The 25,426-nt window shown below is 47.8% G+C and overlaps 2 protein-coding genes across 4 annotated transcripts in view; one reads left to right on the top strand and one right to left on the bottom strand.

Moving 5' to 3' along the window:
• Positions 1 to 15,302, top strand: part of LOC142580125 (uncharacterized) — an 87,943-nt gene extending 72,641 nt beyond the window's left edge. The window contains exon 3 of the mRNA XM_075690946.1: positions 14,431 to 15,302. Coding sequence (XP_075547061.1) covers positions 14,431 to 14,544 — 114 coding nt within the window. The 3' untranslated portion in view covers positions 14,545 to 15,302. The remainder of the gene's footprint in view (positions 1 to 14,430) is intronic.
• The window catches only part of LOC142580123 (protein O-mannosyl-transferase Tmtc3-like), an 870,647-nt gene that overhangs the window by 702,794 nt on the left and 142,427 nt on the right, over positions 1 to 25,426 (bottom strand). The gene's annotated exons all lie outside the window — the stretch shown is intronic.

Below are 25,426 nucleotides of genomic sequence, written 5' to 3'. Positions count from 1 at the left end.
CCTTCCGGGCCGTTTCCTTTTTTTTTCTTTTTTTTTCGAAAGTAGTTCTATTAGAGTTATTACAATTACACGGAGGTATTTCGCCTTCGTCAGCCGCAGTCCTTGAGATAGCTATTCTGGCAGCTAGCTTCCCACGCTATGCGTGCCGCCCTCGCACCTGTTTAAGCTTTTCCTAGACGCTAGAGTTATACTATGTCCGCGCAACCTTGAGCGATCGGAAAGCGCGTTTTCCCCGCTTGGCCGGCGGAGAGGGGAGGCTTTGTTCCGGCCGCAGAGCTCTCCACGTCTCAGTAAGGTGCCTGGTGGTGGTCTCGCGCGGACGATGCCCTCTCGGTGAGCGCATATTTCCCGCCTCATCTTTTAAGAGGTTCAATACTTACAAGCATTTGTCTCGCAAACCATATTTCTTTCAAGGGAATTTTCCTCGTCTCAATAATCTCTCTCGTCGTATTCGAGTGCTGATTGCCGTGTTATTGTTTGTTAACGAAGCTTTCCCCTCAAGTCTAAATATTTTAAGGCAGTTTTCCTAGTCTCTAAAGCCGCTCGAGTTCGCGCTTCTCCTCGGGCGGCAATTTTTTCCAAGAAAGTATGCCTTCCAACCACTATCGCAACTATCGCGGACAACGTTAGCCCCTTTCCACGTAAGTATGAGGCTCGGGGCAGGAGCTATGGCGCTTGAAAGTAACCTGGGGCTTGACGAACCAACCGACTGAGCTATCCTTACGGGCAACATCCAAGGGTGACGAGTTCAAATCACCTCCTATGTTCCTTTTCTTTCTCCCCTTTTTTTTCTTTCTTTCCTTTCTTTTTAATGTCTTTTCCTTTATTTTATCACTGTACGGGAACCCTCCTAAAAAAAAACTATATATATATATAGATATCCTCAATTATGTATGGCCACACATGTGCAGGTCATAAATACCAGGTTCTCTAGCCGAGTGTCATCCTTGCGGTATAACCGAGCTCAGATTGGTCCACCTTGACTGATCAAATAGGGCACCACTGTAGGTTAAATAAGGCGTACAACTCGTGCGGCACCCGCCGTGGTTGCTCAGTGACTATGGTGTTAGACTGCTGAGCACAAGGTCGCGGGATCGGATCCCGGCCACGGCGGCCGCATTTCGATGGGGGCGAAATGCGAAAACACCCGTGTACTTAGAATTAGGTGCACGTTAAAGAACCCCAGATGGTCGAAATTTCCGGAGTCCTCCACTACGGCGTGCCTCATAATCAGAAAGTGGTTTTGTCACGTAAAACCTTATAATTTAATTTTTTTAATTTAACTCCTGCGGGGACGGTAGAGTATCCGTCTCCCGTGCAAGAGGACCGTGGTTCAAATCCCGGTGCCGCGCAATTCTCCACCGGAAAATACAAAATACAAAAAAAAACCATGTTGAGAAAATTGCACGAACAGGCCTGGAGTGCGGCCTGACCCCGGTGACCAGAACCGGTAACGCACTCTCTCACCAGAGCAGGATTGGCCACCCTGGTGCAGTACTTGGCCACAACCTCCTATATGAATACAACAATCGAACCCCGGCCCTCAGTCCCCAGCAGCCGCGAAGCAACTGACCACGGCGGCGGTCAGATCTGTGACGCTGCAGAGGGTGCTAAGAATACCTGGCTCCGGACAGGCCGCCATTGGAATCTCAACCTGGCAACGTTTAACGTTAGAACGTTATCTAGTGAGGCGAGTCTAGCAGTGTTATTGGAGGAATTAGAGGGTAGTAAATGGGATATAATAGGGCTCAGTGAGGTTAGGAGGACAAAAGAAGCATATACAGTGCTAAAAAGCGGGCACGTACTGTGCTACCGGGGCTTAGCGGAGAGACGAGAACTAGGAGTCGGATTCCTGATTAACAAGGAAATAGCTGGTAACATATAGGAATTCTATAGCATTAACGAGAGGGTGGCAGGTCTTGTTGTGAAACTTAATAAGAGGTACAAATTGAAGGTGGTACAAGTCTATGCCCCTACATGCAGTCATGATGACCAGGAAGTCGAAAGCTTTTATGAAGAAGTGGAATCGCCGATGGGTAAAGTCAAAACAAAATACACTATACTGATGGGCGACTTCAATGCCAGGGTAGGCAAGAAGCAGGCTGGAGACAAGTCAGTGGGGGAATAAGGCATAGGCTCTAGGAATGGCAGAGGGGAGTTATTAGTAGAGTTTGCAGAACAGAATAATATGCGGATAATGAATACCTTTTTCCGCAAGCGGGTTAGTGGAAAGTGGACGTGGAGGAGCCCGAATGGTGAGACTAGAAATGAAATAGACTTCATACTCTGCGCAAACCCTGGCATCATACAAGATGTAGACGTGCTCGGCAAGGTACGCTGCAGTGACCATAGGATGGTAAGAATTCGAATTAGCCTAGACTTGAGGAGGGAACGGAAGCAACTGGTACACAAGAAGCCAATCAATGAGTTAGCGGTAAGAGGGAAACTAGAGGAATTCCGCATCAAGCTACAGAACAGGTATTCGGCTTTAACTCAGGAAGAGGACCTTAGTGTTGAAGCAATGAACGACAATCTCATGGGCATCATTAAGGAGTGCGCAATAGAAGTCGGTAGTAACGCCGTTAGACAGGAAACCAGTAAGCTATCGCGGGAGACGAAAGATCTGATCAAGAAACGCCAATGTATGAAAGCCTCTAATCCTACAGCTAGAATAGAACTGGCAGAACTTTCGAAGTTAATCAACAAGCGTAAGACAGCGGACATCAGGAACTATAATATGGATAGAATTGAACAGGCTCTCAGGAACGGAGGAAGCCTAAAAACAGTGAAGAAGAAACTAGGAATAGGCAAGAATCAGATGTGTGCGTTAAGACACAAAGCCGGGAATATCGTTACTAATATGGATAAGATAGTTCAAGTGGCTGAGGAGTTCTATAGAGATTTATACAGTACCAGTGGCACCCACGACGATAATGGAAGAGAGAATAGCCTAGAGGAATTCGAAATCCCACTGGTAACGCCAGAAGAAGTAAAGAAAGCCTTAGGAGCTATGCAAAGGGGGAAGGCAGCTGGGGAGGATCAGGTAACAGCAGATCTGTTGAAGGATGGTGGTCAGATTGTTCTAGAGAAACTGGCCACCCTGTATACGCAATGCCTCATAACGTAGAGCGTACCGGAGTCTTGGAAGAACGCTAACATAATCCTAATCCATAAGAAAGAGGACGCCAAAGACTTGAAAAATTATAGACCGATCAGCTTACTGTCCGTTGCCTACAAAGTATTTACTAAGGTAACCGCAAATAGGATCAGGAACGCCTTAGACTTCTGTCAACCAAAGAACCAGGCAGGATTCCGTAAAGGCTACTCAACAATAGACCATATTCACACTATCAATCAAGTGATAGAGAAATGTGCACAAATATAACCAACCCTTATATATAGCTTTCATTGATTACGAGAAAGCGTTTGATTCAGTCGAAACCTCAGCAGTCATGGAGGCATTACGGAATCAGGGTGTAGATGAGCCATAAGTAAAAATACTGGAAGATATCTATAGCGGCTCCACAGCCACCGTAGTCCTCCACAAAGAAAGCAACAAAATCCCAATAAAGAAAGGCGTCAGACAGGGAGAAACGATATCTCCAATGCTATTCACAACATGTTTACAGGAGGTATTCAGAGGCCTGGATTGGGAAGAATTGGGGATAAAAGTTAATGGAGAACACCTTAGTAACTTGCGATTCGCTGATGATATTGCCTCGCTTAGTAACTCAGGGGACCAATTGCAATGCATACTCACTGACCTGGAGAGGCAAAGCACAAGGGTGGGTCTGAAAATTAATCTGCAGAAATCTAAAGTATTGTTTAACAGTCTCGGAAGAGAACAGCAGTTTACGATAGGTAGCGAAGCACTGGAAGTGGTAAGGGAATACATCTACTTAGGGCAGGTAGTGACCACGGATCCGGATCATGAGACTGAAATAACCAGAAGGATAAGAATGGGCTGGGGTGCGTTTGGCAGGCATTCTCAAATCATGAACAGCAGGTTGCCACTATCCCTCAAAAGGAAAGTGTATAACAGCTGTGTGTTACCAGTACTCACATATGGGGCAGAAACCTGGAGGCTTACGAAAAGGGTTCTGCTGAAATTGAGGACGACGCAACGAGCTATGGAAAGAAGAATGATGGGTGTAACGTTAAGGGATAAGAAAAGAGCAGATTGGATGAGGCAACAAACGCGGGTAAACGACATCTTAGTTGAAATCAAGAAAAAGAAATGGGCATGGGCAGGACATGTAATGAGGAGGGAAGATAACCGATGGTCATTAAGGGTTACGGACTGGATTCCAAGGGAAGGGAAGCGTATCAGGGGGCGGCAGAAAGTTAGGTGGGTGGATGAGATTAAGAAGTTTGCAGGGACGGCATGGCCACAATTAGTAAATGACCGGGGATTGTTGGAGAAATATGGGAGAGGCCTTTGCCCTGCAGTGGGCGTAACTAGGCTGATGATGATGATGATGATACTAGCCCCGACGAGTGCGTCTTCAGCGGCGGCGCGAGCACATATTGAAATTTGCCGCAGCAGCAGCGACTGCGTCAGCAGAGCCAGTGTTATTCCGTGAGGGGAATTTTCCCTTTTTCAGGAAATTTTCAGCCATATGTTTAGACGAAAGGGAAAATGATAATGGCACGGAATTTCTGAATTGATCAAGTAAATATTATAATTACGTGTTTGAGCAAGCCATCGCTTTGACGACTCAGCACATCCGTTTCAGTGCAAGAGCCAAACACGCAGTCGGTCAGCTTCAAGTTCTAATAGCCTTTCTTGAAAAGCGAGGGTGCCCTTGGGTGAGCCGCAGTTTTTTTGTGCCATTATTTGATAAGGTTGCACGCTCAGAATCGCTAAACAGCTGCGCGCCACTAGTGCCAGTTGATGCCAGAGCTCTGTCTACGCAGAAGATATCTCGGGAACCGACATAAGAAGAGTCACCATTAGAAATTGAGTTCTGAATATAGTGATTCCTGAACACGAAACTGAATAAACTGTGTAATGTTTTGAACATGATTTCACATCATCATCATCATCATCAGCCTGGTTACGCCCACTGCAGGGCAAAGGCCTCTCCCATACTTCTCCAACAACCCCGGTCATGTAAGTGGCCATGCCATGCCTGCAAACTTCTTAATCTCATCCGCCCACCTAACTTTCTGCCGCCCCCTGCTACGCTTCCCTTCCTTTGGGATCCAGTCCGTAACGCTTAATGACCATCGGTTATCTTCGCTCCTCATTACATGTCCTGCCCATGCCCATTTCTTTTTCTTGATTTCAACTAAGATGTCATTAACTCGCGTTTGTTCCTTCACCCAATCTGCTCTTTTCTTATGCCTTAACGTTACACCTATCATTCTTCTTTCCATAGCTCGTTGCGTCGTCCTCAATTTGAGTAGAACCCTTTTCGTAAGCCTCCAGGTTTCTGCCCCGTAGGTGAGTACTGGTAAGACACAGCTATTACATACTTTTCTTTTGAGGCATAATGGCAACCTGCTGTTCATGATCTGAGAATGCCTGCCCAACGCACCCCAGCCCATTCTTATTCTTCTGATTATTTCCGTCTCATGATCCGGATCCGCCGTCACTACCTGCCCTAAGTAGATGTATTCCCTTACGACTTCCAGTGCCTCGCTGCCTATTGTAAATTGCTGTTCTCTTCCGAGACTGTTAAGCATTACTTTAGTTTTCCGCAGATTAATTTTGAGACCCACTCTTCTGCTTTGCCTCTCCAGGTCAGTGAGCATGTATTGCAATTGGTCCCCTGAGTTACTAAGCAAGGCAATATCATCAGCGAATCGCAAGTTACTAAGGTATTCTCCATTAACTCTTATCCCTAATTCTTCCCAATCCAGGTCTCTGAATACCTCCTGTAAACACGCTGTGAATAGCATTGGAGATATCGTATCTCCCTGCCTGACGCCTTTCTTTATTGGGATTTTGTTGCTTGCTTTATGGAGGACTACGGTGGCTGTGGAGCCGCTATAGATATCTTTCAGTATTTTTACATACGGCTCGTCTGCACCCTGATTCCGTAATGCCTCTATGACTGCTGAGGTTTCGAATGAATCAAACGCTTTCTCGTAATCAATGAAAGCTATATATAAGGGTTGGTTATATTCCGCACATTTCTCTATCACCTGATTCATAATGTAAATATGGTCTATGGCATCGAATATGGTATTCATAGTGTGAATAGCGTGAATATGGTAGAGTAGCCTTCACGGAATCCTGCCTGGTCCTTTGGTTGACAGAAGTCTAAGGTCTTCCTGATTCTATTTGTGATTACCTTAGTAAATACTTTGTAGGCAACGGACAGTAAGCTGATAGGTCTATAATTTTTCAAGTCCTTGGCGTCCCCTTTCTTATGGATTCGGATTATGTTAGCGTTCTTCCATGATTACGGTACGCTCGAAGTCATGAGGCATCGCGTATACAGGGTGGCCAGTTTCTCTAGAACAATCTGCCCACCATCCTTCAACAAATCTGCTGTTACCTGATCCTCCGCAGCTGCCTTCCCCCTTTGCATAGCTCCCAAGGCTTTCTTTACTTCTTCCGGCGTTACTTGTGGGATGTCAAATTCCCCTAGACTATTCTCGCTTCCATTATCGTCGTGGGTGCCACAGGTACTGTATAAATCTCTATAGAACTCCTCAGCCACTTGAACTATGCCATCCATATTAATAATGATATTGCCGGATTTGTCTCTTAACACTTACATATGATTCTTGCCTATTCCTAGTTCCTTCTTCACTGCTTTTAGTCTTCCTCCGTTCCTGAGAGCATGTTCAATTCTATCCGTATTATACTTCCTTATGTCAGCTGTCTTACGCACGTTGATTAACTTGGAAAGTTCTGCCAGTTCTATTCTAGCGGTAGGATTAGAGGCTTTCATACATTGGCGTTTCTTGATCAGATCTTTCGTCTCCTGCGATAGCTTACTGGTATCCTGTCTAAAGAAGTTACCACCGATTTCTATCGCACACTCCTTAATGATGCCCACAAGATTGTCGTTCATTGCTTCGACAATAAGGTCCTCTTCCTGAGATAAAGCCGAATATCTGTTCTGTAGCTTGATCTGGAATTCCTCTATTTTCCTTCTTACCGCTAACTCATTAATCGGCTTCTTATGTACCAGTTTCTGCCGTTCCCTCCTCAAGTCTAGGCTAATTCGAGTTATTACCATCCTATGGTCCCTGCAGCGCACCTTGTCCACATCTTGCATGATGCCACGGTTAGCGCAGAGTATGAAGTCTATTTCATTTCTAGTCTCGCCGTTCGGGCTCCTCCGTGTCCACTTTCGGCTATCCCGCTTGCGGAAGAAGGTATTCATTCTCCGCATATTATTCTGTTCTACAAACTCTACTAATAACTCTAGCCTGCTATTCCTGGAGCCTATGCCATATTCCCCCACCGACTTGTCTCCAGCCTGCTTCTTGCCTACCCTGGCATTGAAGTCACCCATGAGTATAGTTTATTTTGTTTTGACTTTACCCATCGCTCAGTCATCGTCTTCATAGAAGCTTTCGACTATCTGGTCATCATGACTGGATGTAGGGGTGTAGACCTGTACGACCTTCAATTTGTACTCCTTATTAATACAAGCGTGTAATAAGATGAAGTATATTGATTGGGCGAAGGCTAACAATCGGATACAGGTCGCAGATATTCGCCCTCGGCAAACACAGTCGTGAAACAATGAACCTTCAAGGAATGCGAAACTATGATCATGAAATATTAATGCTAGAAGTAATGTAAATAAAGCAGATTCCTTAGAAATACTGTTGCTTCAACACGACCCTCACATTACTGTTATTACCGAAACTTGTCTTCGCAAAGATATTAACGACCAAGACATCTTTCCTCCCTACTATAGTGTTTATCGCGTGGATAGGTCTTCTAGGGGAGGAGGTTTGGCAGTCCTAATTAAAGATCCGATAGAGGCTGTCGTTCTGGACATAATAGCTACCTTGGAATGTTTATGCATTAAGGTATCTCTTTGGGGTTATATTCGTTATATTCGCGTTATTCTCGTTATATTCGCAATCTACAGACATGACTCCCCTCCGGAATTTTCGCATGAATTACGGTCTTGTATGAATAACTATTTACACAGAAAGATTATCATACTAGGTGATCTTAATTCGCCCGGTGTAGACTGGATGCGCCTTCAGCCTGGGCCCCATCATAGTCAGGATATTAATGTACTCTTTGATATCATGTTAACACATGATCTCAGACAAGTTGTTCTTGAAGCGACACTTGTGCAAGGTTCTTCATCTTCAGTTTTGGACCTGGTTTTCTTAGCTCAGAAATTCGCTGAATTCACGATAGCGATCGAGCAGGGGCTATCCGACCACTGACTTGTTTGTGTTTGCTTACAGCTTGTTTCCTGTGCTAAAACTTAAAAATCAACTGTCCATTTTGTCAAAGATTATTCTCGCGCGAACGATGCATGCGTGATTGATTACTTGGAAAATTGTCTAACTGATTTTGACGAAAACAAAGTTAACTTACTTTGGACACGCTTTAAGGACATGTGTCATTTTTGCCTTGATAAATTCATACCAAATAAGAAAAAACAAGTCAACAAGCAAACACCATGGATGAATCGCAACATCATTCATATGAAACGTAAAATTAAGAGATTAAAAAAGGCCCGTACGCAGCCAAACTTAATACCTGAACTACAAGACAAGCTTCCACTTGCCGTGCGTAAATCAAAGGGTTATTATTTTAACTGATCTTTGTCTAATTTTATTACAAACGATCCAAGTAAATTTTGGAATTACATTGCCAAGAAGAAACCAATATCCCAAATACAATAAATGGACAGATGGTTACGGAGAAGGCTGAACTTGCTCATCACTTTAAGATGTTTTTCACAGTGTCTTCTCAAATCCCAGTAATCATTCACGTAAATGCCCAGTGTACCAAACGTTTGATGTGAATTTTATATCGTATGCTGGTGTACTGTCTATGGTGGTGAACCTCAAAGCGAAATGTTCAAGTGGACCTGATAATATCCCTAATATGTTTCTCCGTAGATATGCTGTAACCTTACCAAAGTTTCTTGTTATAATATTCCGTGCTTCATTATTGTCCTCTGAATTACCGAATGACTGGAGAATAGCCCGAATAGCACCAATTCATAAAAAGGGAGACCGTCTACTTGTAGATAATTACCGTCCTATTTCTTTAACGTCATCATGCTGCAAGCTCATCGAACATATAGCAAAAAAGCATAACCACGTATCTAGAAAAGCATTCAATTTTAACCAAGTTTCAGCACGGGTTCAGAAGAGGGTATTCGGCTGTCACACAGCTGGTCACTGCAGTTCATTCCTTTGCATCAACCCTTGACAAGAACGGACAAATAGACATAATTTTCCTTGACTTCCGTACGGCATTCGATGCTAAAGTAATTCTAAAACTTGAAAATGCAGGAATCTCTCAGACGTTTATCTCTTGGTTTTCAGCTAATTTGTCTAACCGGAAACAATTCGTTGAGATAATTGGCGAAAAATTGGGCTGCCTTCCGGTCACATCGGGTGTTCCCCAGGGAAGTGTGCTCGGTCCTCTTGTTTTTGTTCTATATATTAACGATATTGTTAACACGGTTGAAGGTGGTGTACAGATTCGATTATTTGCCGATGATTGTGTGCTCTTTAAAGATATTGTTTCTCTCCATGATCAAACTAGTTTATGTTGTAGTTTAAATAATATTCTTGCATGGTGCGGGTGTTGGGGAATGACACTAAACACAGATGAAAGCGTACTACTACGGATGACGCATAATAAATCACCCCTGCTTTATACATATAAGTTAGGTCCATCACCTCTTCTTGAAGTCACTAGCTATAAATACATAGGAGTGACCTTTAACAATACAATATCATGGAATGATCACATAACTAACACTTGCGCTTCAGCCTTCAGAAAACTATGCCTGTTGAGACACAAACTTAAGAAAGCCCCATCTAACGTTAAAATGCTATGCTACATCTCCCTAATTAGACCAAAGCTCAAATATGCTTGCATAGTTTGGGATCCATACACAAAAACTAATATCAATAATCTTGAGAGAATTCAGAGAAAAGCGGTCAGATTTATATTTAACAAATTTTGCAGATGTGATTCCTCCACCGAACTTATGGAAATTAACAACCTTGAACTACTTGAACTTAGAAGAATAAAACGGAGACTTGAATTCCTTAAACTACTTCCCACTAACAATTTATTCCTTGACCCATCTGAACATTTATCGCAGCTAACGACCAGAGCTACACGCCACCGCAGACATGATGCATTAACCCCTTACTTTGCAAGAACAAACACATGTAAGTTTTCTTTTTTTCCTGGAACTGTAACTAAATGGAATTGTATAAACAGAATCCACTTCCTAATCTTGTTTTTCATGGTTATGTTTGTTTTGTCAATCTGATTTTCTTTGTATGTACCATATGTCACCCTCCCTGCTTGGACCGCGTGTCCGCAGTATTCAATAAATAAATAAAATAAATAACTTGGCAGGTAGGGTTACTGCGAAGGACGGTTGCCAAAACGACTACCGGAACATAAAATAAGCCAACCATACAAACGGCTTCGCTCCGGACGAGAACCTTCGCATCGCCGTTGCTCCTGCTACTGAACTGTATTTGGGCTTGTTGCCATTCGAAAACCAGCCCTTTTTCATCGGCAACAGGATCGGGTAACGTGAATTTGTTTTAGAGGCCGTTGGTTTCTGCAAGGATCGCATCGAGTAGCGGGTATTCGATATGCCCCAAACCTAAAGCACCGGTTGCCACCAATTAAGCACTAGTTTCCTCAAAAAAGCGTGGCTAGCCATCGAGCCGTTCGAGCATTGCTGAATTCTTCAAGCCTGATACGCGTTCCATAACGACCGAGCACGCATCGCCGACCAACAGCCTGTTTACATTTTCCCGCCCCCTCGGCGCGGCAGTTGCGCTTTGGCTGCTACGAGGCTCGATGTGCACGACGTTGCGGGTAAGTTCTACAATCAATTTCTGTCGCTGCGTTGATTGTAGTTTATTCATTTATTTATTATACCTCAAAGGCCCCAGAGATGGGGTATTACATGAGGGGTGGGCTTAGTTTAACAAAACAATGATTCGGGAGCAGCCTTGAAGTGATGAGCGTGGTGCGTGATGTCGGCAGACAGACCGTTCCAGACCCTGGCGGTTTTCACAAAAAATGATCGTAGACGAGAGGTAGTCTGCGCCGGGGGAGGATACACGGCTTTGCCGTGGTTAAAGCGGCTAGACTGACGATGAGCTGGTAATATGGCTGAAATGTGGAGCGGTGAATGATAGAATTTGTGAAAAAGACAGTGTAGAAATAGGACGTCGCGATTCTAGATTAGTAAGACCGGCACGGGTTTTTAGTTCAGACACGCTTGCATGATAAGAATATTCAGAGTAGATAAACCGGGCTGCACGGTTTTGCATTGGTTCCAGCGTATTAGATAGGTTATGTTGATGAGGATCCCAGACAGAGCATGCATATTCTAACTTAGGCCGGACATATGTAAGATAAGCTAACAATTTTACTGATGAGGGAGCAAGTCTTAGATTCCGGCAGAGAAAACCGAGGGTTCGATTCGCGGCATTGGCTAAGTTAATGACATGATGTGACCAATTTAGGGTAGTTGAAAAAGTTATGCCGAGGTATTTATATGAGTCTATGGATGAGATTTCGGCGCCGTATATGGTGTATTTCCCTGATTGGCGATGCTGTCTGCGATGGCAAGAAACTAGCGAGGTTTTTTTTTTAGTATTTGAAGACATTAACCATTCGTTGCACCATAATTCAATGCGTTTTAGGTCTTTTTGAAGCAAATCCATGTCTGAAGTGTTAGTTATGCGTCGATAAACTACACAGTCGTCTGCGAACAATCGAATGTTAGAGGAGATCTCAGAAGGAAGATCATCAATGTAAATTAGAAAGAGTAGTGGTCCGAGAACTGTGCCTTGTGGTACGCCCGAAATGACAGAAGATCCTTCAGATGAGTGTGTGTTAGCAAATACAAACTGCTGTCGGTTAGTGAGAAAGTAAGGTATCCAGTCTAGTACAAATGGATTAATCTTGAGACGGGAAAGTTTTAGGAGTAGCCGTTAGTGTGGAAATTTGCCAAATGCCTTTTCAATGTCTAAGAAAATCGCATCTACAGGTACGTTCAAGTCGAAGTTAGAGCTTAGATAATGAAAAAATAAAGCTAGTTGGGTGTCACATGAAAGACCTTTACGGAAGCCATGTAGGGCTGGGTGAAAGAGGTTATTGGATACTAAAAAGTTTACGATCTGAGAGCAAATAACATGCTCCATTAGTTTGCAAAAAACACTGGTGAGTGAAATGGGATGACAACTAGAGCACAACGATGGAGGACCTTTTTTGGGGACTGGAACAATCTTGCCTACTCTCCAGTCTTCCGGCACCACTCCTGATGACAATGATTGCTGAAAAATAGAACATCGCGTTCACATTTGTTTTGGTGTTTTTCAGCATTTTAACATTTATTTCATCGACACCAGATGATGATGTAAGTTTTAATGAATGAATTAGTTTCTCAATGCCGTAAGGACAAAAGGTAATATCAGGCATGACTGCATGATACGAAAGAGGGAAGCGAAGTAATATGTTAACAGGTTCAATTGTGAAGACGGAAGAAGAAGTACGGTTAAGTTTGAGATGTCCCGGTGGTTTTGCAACCGCCAACCAACAAACTACGTGGCCAGCTGTAAACGTGAGCTTAGCGCTGCGAAAGAATGCGTCCGAGTCTCCCAATCCTGTCGCTATGCGCACGCTTTCCCCACCGAGCACTGCGCCAACCTCACGCGGCGATGTTAGCGCCCGAATCTCCTTCACCCCAACCGTCGCCTCCAAAATCGCGTGCTGCCCGACTTTAGAGGCGATGCCCCAACAGACGTCAGAATGGATGTGTGGTGCCACTTTTTCATGGCAGACAGTGGCACCGCCTGGCAATGCACACCGTGCATATAGGCTGTAGTCACGCAAGCATGCGCAAACGCCGAAGCTAACAACACAACAGGTGTGAGTAGCTTGGAAGTGGAAGTACACGTTAACAAGGCGGCGGATGCAATGAATGATTAATTATCGCTAGGTCTCTGATTTTTTTATTATTATTTTTTTGTTTACGTCGTTCTTGCCAGCTCCAGCTGGGTGAACACCAACTGCCCAAATCATCGGCTTACTCACCAATCGTGACGTATTTCCTCACAAACTGGAATGGGAGAAGCAAACCTATATACGTCTCTCCATCGAGCAAGTTTTCCTTCATAATAAGAATGAAGCAATCAGCACAAAACATAAGATTCGGTGGTCGGAAACGCCTTGTCTGCTGCATACAAGAAGTCGTCGGACACGCGAGGCACTCCCTCAGAGAAACGGAATGAGTCGTATTTGTCGGGCGCTTGTTGACTACCTCGATACAGTAAAGCAGTTTACTATTTCAACAACGCAGCGATCACGAAACACTTCAGTAAAGCCATTATTCCATCTACAATATTACGAGCGAAACAGGCAAATAAGCAGGAAAGTTCAAGGGACACTAGCTCACAACTTGACAAACAGCTGGAATATTAAAACCGTTGATTGTGGCGGTAGAAACTGCTACAGTGAAGCTTGTTTTTTAGAAGTACAGTCATCGACCGGTAATTCGGACTGGGCGACATAAATGTGCGAATAATCGGGAGCCCGAAATCAAGGTTTTGCCAAATTGGTCCGGAGAGCTTGCTAACGCGCGTATCCTTGCAAGCCACCTCGTCAGTTAGTGCGTTACAATATAGACACAGATACAGACGGTTCGATAGCCGAACACAGCTGCCCCTGTGGTGTAGCGACTTTGGCGTTGCGCAGCGAAGCTCTAGGGCGCGACTTCAAATCCTGGCCGCGGCGGCCGCATAACAATGACGGCAAAATGCAAACACGCATTCGGTGCACATTAAAGTACCCCAGGTGGTCATAAGTCCCACACGTATAGCGTGCCTCATAATGCAAGCCTCATAAAGGAAACGGTTTCACGCTTATTGTATCGCAATCAGAGTTCACGTGACTTGCCTGTGTTTAAAAATTTGTTTTCATTTCAACAAACCTCTGAGTTGAGAGTTCAGCGCCTGTCTCGTCACTTCCTTACCTCCTGTCCGTGTATGTATTGCGCTTTTTAACCAAGATGACCCGATTGCTGTTGATGATTGTTAATGATTTCAAGATGTGGACACTTGGAATGAGCGGGAAGTACCCGTAAGCGGCCTCTGGCTGATCTGACGACGTGCCTTGCTTAATGTTGGCTGGCGTCCATGTTGGCCAGTGCTTGCTGCCCCTTGTAAGTACAACGTGAACTATTGTTTACCTACTTTGCTTTCACGTCACATTCTTTGTAGGTGCTGGGATCACTTTCTGACGCCGGAGCTTCGCAGTGGACGCCACACTGGATCTACCGCCATGCCTCCAGGTACGACGCCTCCAGCTATGCCTGCGACCACCACCCAGTTTAGCCCCGCGATCCCGGGACTTTATCCGGGGCAAACAGCACTGAGGTGCACGAGCGGCTCAGCATGTACACGAGCGTGTCAGCAAACACAATGGCTGGGATCCAACCACGATGCTGGCAAACGGCTGCACCTCGCGCGCCTGGTTTCGGACGCGCGAGGGCCAGCTGGGACACGTTCAAGCAGCAGCTCCGCGACGTTTTCCGCAACCCATTTGGTCGACAGCCCGTCGCCAAGAAACAACTGGCGGTAGTTCAGAAGAAGTGAACTGAACATTGCTTGCCGTACATACTGGAAGTGTTAGCCTTGTCTCTACAAGATGACCAGAAGATGTCCGAGGCTGACAAGATAGCCCACATTTTGAAAGCCATCGTAGAGAACGCACTCAATCAGCTAACGTGACCGCAACTGACAAGTGTGTTCAAAGAGTGCCGTCGTCTAGAGCAAGCGAAATGCCGACGCGTCTTGCCTGAGTTGGAGCGTCTGGGAGGCGACTCCTTGTCAGCCATCAGACGACGTGACGATGCTCGAGGCTGCATATCCGGCTTCTCATAAACCCACGGTATCCGAGACTTTAACGCCGGCTGTTTCACTGATCCTTGCCGTCGTCTCCACTGTCCGCGATATGAACACTTCTGACGCCGCGCAAGTCTCCGCGGACAGGCCTCGTCGCGGACCGTATGTCCTTCATTGTTCCTGAAAGCCGTCGAAATGTAGAACACCGGTTGATAAACCTGTAGAATATAATAAAATTTCTTTTTGGACGAGTTAGTTGATATAGGCTGAAGCCACTGTAGCGCAAATAAAAAAACGGTCAATGAAGAGGACAGCACACCCCGGGCGCTAACTGCACAACGAGTTTACTGGGGCGCCCGACAAAAAACAGGACATAATAGATACACAGAGCATAGCGCGTGCGCACACCTTTTTCGTGGCCGAGAAAAAGAGAATTCGAAGAGGCGCGTCTCGCTACCAAATAAGCAGATCGACGCGTCAATGACGCAATCCGTGCCTCTTTTTCTAATGCGATAGGCTTCCAAAAATTCATGAGCAGTAGTAGCCCTTCTTCCGCCTAGAATATTAAGCTTACGTAACCATGGTAGGGCAGGCAGTGCGCAGGCAGATGCGCATTGCCTTTATTAATAATTGACAGTTCGTGCTCCCGTACTCGGTCGTTAACGCACCTCCCGGTTTTACCTATATAGGCGTTCCCACACGACAGCGGTATCATATCGACGACACCAGTGGCGCATTTAACATAAGGCCTGGTATACTTCTTCTGGCAATCAAGCCTTTTTTGTTCGCAAAGAATGCGTAGGCACAGGCCTGCAAGCTTGCGCGGCGCCGAAAAGAACTACTTGTACATTGTACCTGCTGGCGAACTTTTTGATGTTGTGGGACAACCCACGCACGTAAGGGACAACTTCGGCCACTGTCTCTTTTCGGGCTGAGGTGCTGGGAGTGCGTCTAGGCCCTCTACCTTTTTCACGAGGGTCTCCTAGCCAGCTTCCAAGACCGAGCACAGATAGCCTGCAGCAATGAGCTTTGCCCATTGTTTCGCAAAACTGACTTGCATTATATGTGGGCAGGATTTCATAAGCGCGGATAGCATGCATTGGTTGGCAATTCCTCTCTGAAAGGGCCCCTCACCAGGCCCCATAGAAAATGTTACTTATACGCTGAAAGATTTTACGTGTCCTCTAGTGAGCGTTCTGCCGCAAAAATTTTTGAAATCGGCTGATTATTAGCCGCGGTAGAAATATTTCAGTGCCGCGAACCCATGATTTCGGCATGCACGCTCCACTGCATAGCGAGGCACCATCTCGCCGCGTTTAGCCTCCACAAGCGAAATTCATTCCCTGCCTTCTCCCGTAGCGGATCTCGAGGATCGCGTGACGCATACGTCGCGGGCCCCGCCTTATCTTGTTGTCTTCTTTTAGCGGCGCTGCGCGCGAGTTGTTATTTTCTGTTTTCGTGCAGCCCACAACACGCGGATCGCAGAGCATGACTACGCGCTGGAACACGGTAGAAAATGGCATAGTTTCGGTACCTGCGCACGTGACTACACGACCGTGGGAACAAACAGACGAAGCGGAAGTACATCTCTCTTGCTTCGGTGCGAAGTAAAACAAAAAACACGCATAAATTCTGTTTGTGCGTTTTATCATTTCTCTAAACTTCAATTCGTCAATTCCAGCAACAGATCGCTCAGATAACGCAGATGTTGCCTTGAGTAATTCTCGAAAGTCTCGAAGTCATGTGTCACCACGAGCGACGCCATACTCCGGACCCGAGTACGTAGGCGCAGGGACGCGAGTACGTCACCGTCCGGCTTGGAGTGCAGCGGCCGCGAGGAGCATGGAAAACGGGGTTCGGATTGAAATTTCAGACCTTTAGGTGTTACGTAGCGATATAATTCTTTGCAAACACGATCGTTGGCGCGCATTGTATACTCTGCGTTTGTCAGCTCAAAATGGCCAGACCTGGTGAGGGGCCCTTAAACGAGCTTTGAATGAGCAGGATCGTGCGGCGTGAGAGCGGCGAGTATTGCTCATGCCCGTCGTCTGCTAGCAGAGGCCCGTTGCGGCGCCAGTGCCCTCTGTCCGGAAGTCGTCCGCGTGCCGCGCGAGAGGTTAGCAGGGCGGCGTATAGCTTCGGAACTGACGTTTGATCCATAAGCGTTCACTTTACGTTTCGAGTAGGCGTGGCAGAAGCCACCGCTGTATACGATGCTGTCCGACCCAGCGTCGTTCGCTTCCTATAGCTCTCCCTTGCACAACAGCGGCGCGCCCGTGAGGAAAACCGACCGAGAGCAAGCAGCGGACTGGCCGCCGCGTCCCGAGCGGCGAGGGGGTCTCCGGAGTGCTTGCATGTCGACCTGGCCAGTGTGGACGCGTATGGATTTCATGTGCTACCAAGTTCGACGTAGGAAGTACTCTCTCCGTGATTGGCAACTGTTCAACAAAAGCAATAATTCGATTTATCGGTGTTAGATATAAAGTATAAGCAACCCGCCAGAGTAGAATCGTGTCCGTTCTACTGTCGGTATTTCACGAGATAAAACTGCCGAGATGTGGCCAAGTGAGCATATCCACGCGTGCGGCAGGCAGCGACTCCGCGTCATGCAACTCGAAGGCGACACCTTGGCTCATCTTTTTTCACCGATACATTGAAGGGACGCCGCTGCCGTAGGTTACAGCAACGCGAGAAGTCATAGTTAATTAAAAAGGCAGTAACTATAAAAGTCGGAACAAGGTTGTACTATTTAACCATAATTATATCGAGTAAACGCTTATAATAAACGCAATGATTGCTGAAAACATTATTTCCGACATCTTCCGAGAGCTATGCAACGACCATGAGCATGAACCGTAAACGGAATAACTTAACGGCCCGAATACGCCGGCGGAAATTCGCTCGCAACCACGCGGCTCATAAACACACCATGCGTGTGGTTCGTGGCACCCAATATTATGGCGGTAAATGTGGCGATCAAGCACAACGTCCGGCAACGTCAAAATGACGAAAGCCCGTCTTCTTTAGGTAGGTACACAAGTTGAACCAGCCCGGCGGTCATTTGTTAAACAACGATCACACTTCAGCAAGGAAATGAGGCAATCCATTCAGGCAGAAAAAGGACTACATGTACGCTCTTCTCCTCTAGCGCACAGAATAAAAGTCGTAGCGGAGGTTTCAATAGAACACGACGTGACAGAATAGTGCAACCAACAGGACCAGATTCTTGAATACCACGCAGCCTCCTAGCGTTACAGCACGAGCTGACCAAATGAAAAGAAAGGACAGCGTCGGCGCCGACTAATCAGGCCAGTGTTGACAACTTATCATTGGCTTCTCCGAAAGCCTTACTGAATAAAGGCGTCTGGCCTTTGTGCGTGCATGTCTGCGTAGTCCAGCTGCTCTCGCTCAGCTTCGCAGGGAGACGCCTCCGTGCAACGCTGAGCGAGGAAACGAGCAGCGGGACTGTTGCGCGCAATCGCCCGCTGAAGCACACGGTGCTCTAGCACAAAGAGCGAGAGGTAAAGCAAAATATGCACGAGAAACGCATGTGTCCGCGCTCCCTGTTTCCTCCTTCCGTGTCATCGGCGAAAAACGAGAGACGCCACACAGCTTCCGTGCCTATTCGCGCGCTGCTTACTGTGCTCGAATGGTCCCGTGCTGAAAGTCTCCGCGTAAATTTGCACTCGTACGCAGGCGCCATTTCTCCAGACCGTCGCATATCTCGACCGACGCAGTTTCGGAAACAACAAGACGAGCGAGCTGGGCACGAATCAGAGGCCAGCGACAGATTGCGCGCCTGCTGCTTTGCGCCAGCTCCAGTCTGCCTCGCGTGTTAGCGTCTCGCGCGCTAGTAGTAGTAGAAACATTTATTTCGAAGGGAAAGAAGTAGTTGTCGAAGACTTGGGCGGCGGATGGAGAACTCATTTCAGAGCCCCTGTGGTCTGTGCTGCTGCCCTTGCCTGCTGTACCAGGCTGCGCTGGGTTGTCAGGTCCGAGCTGGACAGACAGGCCTCCCACTGCTCCTTCGTTTGAAGTGTTCGTAAGTGTATGGGTTTGTCCCCCGTGCACCCCCACGTAACATGGAAGGCGGTGGGGTGACCGTCGCACCATGGGCAGGTAGGTCTGTAGCGTTCTGTAAACAGAATGTGATATTTATACAGGTTGGGGAAAGTGTCCGTCTGGAGTTGTCTCCAGTCGCGCGCTTCCTGCGCAATAAGTTGTCTATGTGGTGGTGGTAGGAACTGGCGCATAAGGCGTTGGTGATGGAGCCTAATATTATAAACTGTTGACATTGGTTGAAGTAGTGAGTGGTCGGGGGAGATTGTGTTTTGATCCGCTCGGCTAGTGTAACCTCGAGCTAGACCGTCAGCTATCTCGTTCCCTTCCAGCCCAAAGTGTGCGGGGGTCCAAGTGATCTGGTGTTTAACGTGAGTGTTTGATCCTGGGCTGCTTTGAACAAGGTGGAGCAGTCTTTTATGGATCCTTCCTGCTAGGAGGAGCCGACAAGCCGCCTGCGAGTCGGTGATAATATGAAGGGATTGGTTGATAGCATTCCCGTGTTGTATGGCGAGTGCTATCGCAGCCACTTCTGCTTCCAGGACGGAGCAGTTTGATATGGTTAGACTTGTGATTTCTTGATGATTGGATCCCACCACAGTTGCTACCGCTGCATGTCCATTGGGAGGTTCGTACAAGGCTCCATCTACGTAGACGGCCCTGCCGCTTCTTCCCATTGTCCGTCTTATGTAGTTCACTCTTGCTGTTCTTCTGCCTTCGCAGGAGTGGGATGACATATTCTTTGGGATGGGAGCTACGTGCAGGCGTGCTCTGTCTTCTGTTGGGATGTTAGTGGTAGATTGTATGACGCGTAAGTCCGCGGGGTAGCGGACTCGCTGAAGTATTTACCTGTTTCCGTCTTGAGTAGGCGTTCCCGCTGAGATAGGAGAACTGCTTCTAGGATTTCGTCGAAAGTGTTATGCGCTCCCAGAGCTTCAAGCTTGTGGTTGGCGGTATATGGTGGGAGGCCTAGTGCGTTTTTAACAGCTGTCCTAATGATGGCATCAATTGTGGTTCGTTCTGCTTTAAGGAGTGGGAGATATGGAAGGCCGTAGGACAGTCGACTGATGATAAGCGCTTGAACCAATTTCATGGTGTCTTGTTCCTTCATGCCTTTACGGGCTCTTGCCACGCGCCGTATCATGCGCGATACTTGTGTGGCCGATATTTTGAATAGTTTGATGGCGTGTGTGGCCTTGCGGTCAGATTGTAGCCAAATGCCGAGTATTCGGATGAGTGATACTTCTTGGATGAGTTCTCCTTGAAGTTTAATGTGGATGGGGTCTTGGGTCTTGTAATTGTCCCCCTTGATACGAATTACTTGGGATTTCTCCGGAGAGCATTTCAAGCCACACTGGTGTGCTGTTGTTTCAACACAAGTGGCGGCTTGGAGATAGTGCTCCTGTTCCGCGAGGGAGCCTGTCCTTGTCCACACCGTGATGCCGTCGGCATATAAGGTGAACCCTATGTTGGGTATGGCCCGTAATGCCCTAGCGACTCTGGTCATGGCGATGTTAAATAGGAGAGGTGATATAATTGACCCCTGCGGTGTGCCTTTCTTAGGCATATCCTTTGGGTCAGATCGTGTTTCTCCCATGCCTATGGTGGCCGTTCGGTTTGACAGGAACGTTCGGACGTATTCATATATGCGATCGCCGCAGTTGATGTTAGATAGCTCCTCGAGTACGGCTACGCGCGATACGTTATCAAAGGCACCGTTGAGGTCGAGTGCCATGATTAGATGTTCCCCGCCTCTTGGTATGTTGGTCAAGAGCTCCTCTCGGATGAGTAGGAAGGCGTCTTGTGTGGATAACCCCGATCTGAAGCCGATCATGGATGCATGAAAGAGGTTGCTGTCTTCAATGTAATTTTGGGGGCGTTTCTGCATTACTCTTTTACAGAGTTTGCCCATACATGATGTTAATGAGATGGGTCGCAGGGCATCGATTGTTGGTCGCTTCCCTGGTTTGGGTATGACTATGAGCTCGGCACGCTTCCACTCTGGTGGTAAGATGTTCTTTTCCCACAGAGAGTCGTTGATATATTGGGCTAGCTTTTCGATTTGCTCCTGGCTGAGGTTGCGAATCATGGCGTTGTTAATTTTGTCAGCGCCGGCTGCGGTGTTCTTGGTGCAGGCTCGTGCGGCTGCGTATACTTCGGATTCGGTTATGGGGGCGTCCAGCTCTTTGTTGGCGCGTCCTGCGTATCGCTGTGTGCATGGAGGAATAGTCGTCCCAGTTGCGCCAATGTATTTGTCTTGTAATGCTTTCAATAAAGCTCCATCGTCACCTGGGAAGGCGTGAGCGATGCGTTTGAGAGTTCTGTTTGCTTCGGATTTCGATTTTGCGGGATCAATTAGGTTCCTTCAGACGGTCCATGTTTTTGAGGTTCCTAATGTCCCTTTGAGAGATTCACAGAACTGGTGCCAATTTTTGGTGTGCCAATTCAGTGGCGTAGTTTTGTGCATCTTCCGTGATGTTTGCGATTCGTAGGCGTAGTTGCCTGTTTAGTTTTTCCCGTTTCCACCTTCGTATCAACCGGCGACGTTGCTGCCATAGCTGAATGAGGTGTGTGTCGACTTCTGGAGTTTCTGGAGTACGTTGTATAGTCTCTGTGGTCTCTTCGTGTGCCTTACAGATACTGTCAGTCTATTCTGTGATAGATGTGATCTTTTGACACTTGTCTGTGGTGATTGCACGGAATTGGGTCCAATGAGTGATTCTTGCTATGCCAAGATTTCTTCTGATTTTTGTAGTTGAGATAGAGGTGCTTATGATGCAATGGTCGCTCCCAAGGGTCTCCCCCAGGTTGGACCACGTAGCTTCTTTGACATTTTTGACTATGGTGAGGTCGGGGCATCTGTCGCGGGTGACGCTGTTTCCCTCCCTTGTTGGGTATAGCGGATTGGTGAGGAGTTGCATGTCAAACACAGTGAGTGCATTAAGGATAGAATCTCCTCTGTGCGAATTTCAACGGTACCCCCATTCTGTGTGGGGGGAGTTAAAGTCGCCTACAATGACTATTTGGTTTGGTTCTGCGAGGTTGTAGGCTTCTGTGATGATGTTGGTGAAATCTAGCCTCATTGGTTTAGGCTGTTTATAGATGTTCGTTATGAATGTACTCTACCGGCCCCTTTTGTTCGGAACAATCTCAACAACGAGGTGCTCGATGTCCGGGTCCGGAAGGGTATTTTCGATGGATGTAATGTTCTTTGCTACGAGGATGGCCACCGTAGGCATGCGAGGTTGACAGATTGTGTAATATCCTGATAGGGATGGGGTCTTCTCGGCGGCTATCTCTTGCAGGCATATTACGTCCGGTTTGATTAGTGTATTGGCTATGAACTGTTTGAGTAGGCCTCGTTTTCGTTTGTATCCCCTACAGTTCCATTGCCAGATTACGAGGTTTTCGTTTACGGCTGCACGGGGGTGTCTCGCCATATTAAGCAAACGTAGAGGTGCTCGCGTAGCTGGTCTCGCTACCGAGAGAGTCTGCGCGGTGCCTCAATTTGGACGGCCCTGCTGCCGTGTTGGCGCACCTTTTACAGTTTCGGTGGGAGTGGAGCTCCTGTATGAGTTGTTTCATATGTTGCATCATCCGTTCTTCTGATTCCTGGATGGCCTGATGCATTTCTGCTACAATCTGGACTTTGTGAATCTGCACTACGTGTTCAAGCTTATGGTGAAGAAGCTCAATGACTTCAGGTGTGATTGTAGTCTCAAAGTTATCGTTCCGTTGTGTTGGCTGCGGTGCTTGTGGCACTGGGATTTGTTCGCTTTGGGTGTTCGTGCTGCGGCTTTGCGTGAATTGTCCGAGCTGTGCTTGCATTCGTGCTATTGTAGCGCTTTGTTCTGCAAGCTCTTTGTTTTGTTTGGCAATCATTGCTTGGAGTTGTGGAACTCTGGGGTCCGCTAGTGCGGTGTGTTGCTTAAGCCTCTCTGACCAGCTCACCCGTTCGTCCTGTTCTTGCCCCATTGGCCGTGGCCCCTGCTGCGGCGACCTGTGGCTCGGCGTTGAGTGGTTGGCGCCTCCCGGCACCTGGGGGGCTTGCTTCTGCTTCGACGCCAGCTGCGTGTCACGTTGCTGCGTCAGCCGCGGCGGTGTAATCGGACGCTGCGGGGGTTGCTGCTCCCGCGATCCGGTGTTGGCCGTGGACTGGTTCGGCGCGTGACTACTCGTTGCGCTCTCGTTGTGTTGTTTGCTTGCGGCCCGCTTTCTGCTGGCGCTTCGGGTGTCGGCCATGTTGCGAGCGGACCCGTCTTGGCCCTCGGAGCTGAACCACCGTTGTCTGTTTTTCGTTTGTGGCGCGTCTTTGCGGGAGACGTGTCTCTTTTGCTGTTCTTGTGGCTTGTTTGAACGGGCCGGCTTGAGGCGTTGATGGCATTCCCTGCTGCTGGTGACGTGCGGGCCTCCGCAGAATCCACACTTGGGCTGGCACGTGTGGTCTTCCGGGGGGCTCGGCATTCCGCAACCTCGGCATATTGACAAATTTGGATTTGGGCAGACGTCCGGTCTGTGCCCTGCCTGCATGCAGTATTGGCAGAACTGTCGTGCAGGCCTGTACTGGTAGCAGGGATACTCGCAACCGCCGTGGTACACGAGCTTCGGCAGGTTCGGGCCGTCCATCGTAAGGAGGGCAGTCGTTGAGGACCCCAGAATCCTGGCGTCAAGGATCTTGATTCTTGTATCTCGGGTCCAAAGGCTTTGCATCAGCGTTTCGCATGTGTTGCGGGGGTCCAGCCCATGTATGACCGCACGTAGCAGTTGGGGAGAGAACGGAACGTAGGCCCGCACTGGATAAATTTTGTTGCCGAGCGTTAGGTGGGTAAGCTGACGGAGTGTCGCTGCCACGTCTTCATACTGAGTACTGACCACGATAATGTTAAAGCCCAGGTGTGGCCTTATGATGTATTTTCCTTCAATGAGGGTTCGTTGTGGGCAGGAGTGGGTGACGGCTGCTGCGATGACGTGGTTGGGAAACTCTCTTAGGTTTAGCCCTCTTGTGGGACGAATGACGATTTTGATGTCTCCTTTAGGCAAAGGAAGGAGTCTTGTCCGGCGAGCCGGGCCTTGTTTACGGGTTTGATCCGAGGGGTTGTTGAAAAACGTCTGGCCACTCACGGGTTGGTTGGCGTCTGTGATGTTCTCTTGTTTGCGGGCCGCTCTACGGAGCTTCTTCGCCCGGGTTTTGCTGATGGCGTATTCCCATGCTGGGTCGCTCGGCCTTGGGTCTTCGGCCGACGGCTGGGGTCTGTGTTCGATGAAGGTTTCATAGTTAGCGGCGTCGGGTTCTGGGGTCTCGTCCATGGAGTCGTAGTCCTCGGGGAAGTGTGCGTCCACGAACGCTTGATGTGAAATACCGCGCTGGATGTGCCGGCTTCAACGTGTGCACTTCCTGTGGCCATGGTGGTGGTTGTGGTCCCCGTGGGCAACGAGTGTGACTCGCTGGGGCCGGCTGGGCAGGCAGCTGCGTTGGCCATATGATGTGCTGAAGTGCTTCGCTGCTCCGCCGTGGCACTTCCTAACTCCTAACTAAGCCTAACGCCGAGGCGGCGTTAGGCTTAGTGCGGCGGCGTCGCGTCGGAGGTCTTCGTAAGCCGCTTGTGCAAAGACAAGGGGCACTCACGGGCAAAGAAGTCGTCGTAGAGGTTTCTTAGGTGTTCACGAAGGCCCGAGGTAGAAATTTCGGGCACTATAAAGAGGTAACTTGGTGAAGAAAGTCGGAAATGCGCAGAGCCCATGTGAAGCGCGTCCGCTCCGCTCGGCTCGCAGTCGCGTTCCTCATGCCCACACGAATCGCGGCGCGAGAAGACCTCTCGCGCGCTAGTCTCTCCGGGCGTATCCGGTGCCGTGGGAACATAGCGAGGCGTCGGCAGCGCGTCCGCTCCGGTGTCCAGTGAACAGTCTCTTGCGTTGGCCCACTCCACTACCCAAAAAACTTCTTAAAGTGAACTTTGTATCGAGAGATAAGTTATTACATAAAACCTCAACAGATAATTTCGACTAATAACCGTATCTCGGAGCACACCAGCATCTCAATGGTACAGCGCATCGTATTCCAATATTTTATTTTAGTCTTCTTTTTTCTTTCGCCATTGGTATGGCATGCCTGTCGGTGCGGTTTAGCATTCGGTAGATATGTGCCCATTCTTGAACAATCCTTTGGAATCAATTTGCGTCCCTGCGCCGCACACAACAGAATCCCCCTCCCCCCCAAATGCGGAAACACACACACACGCACCTTTGCACTGCACACAACACCCGTACAGCCCTCCTGCTCCTCGCTGTCCTTCTCCCATCGACAAGCTTTGCA

The sequence above is a fragment of the Dermacentor variabilis genome, chromosome 4, assembly GCF_050947875.1.
Source record: "Dermacentor variabilis isolate Ectoservices chromosome 4, ASM5094787v1, whole genome shotgun sequence".
In the NCBI taxonomy this organism is placed as follows: domain Eukaryota; kingdom Metazoa; phylum Arthropoda; class Arachnida; order Ixodida; family Ixodidae; genus Dermacentor; species Dermacentor variabilis.
The sequence above is the reverse complement of the archived record's forward strand: the minus strand, read 5'-3'. Positions and strand labels throughout refer to the sequence as shown.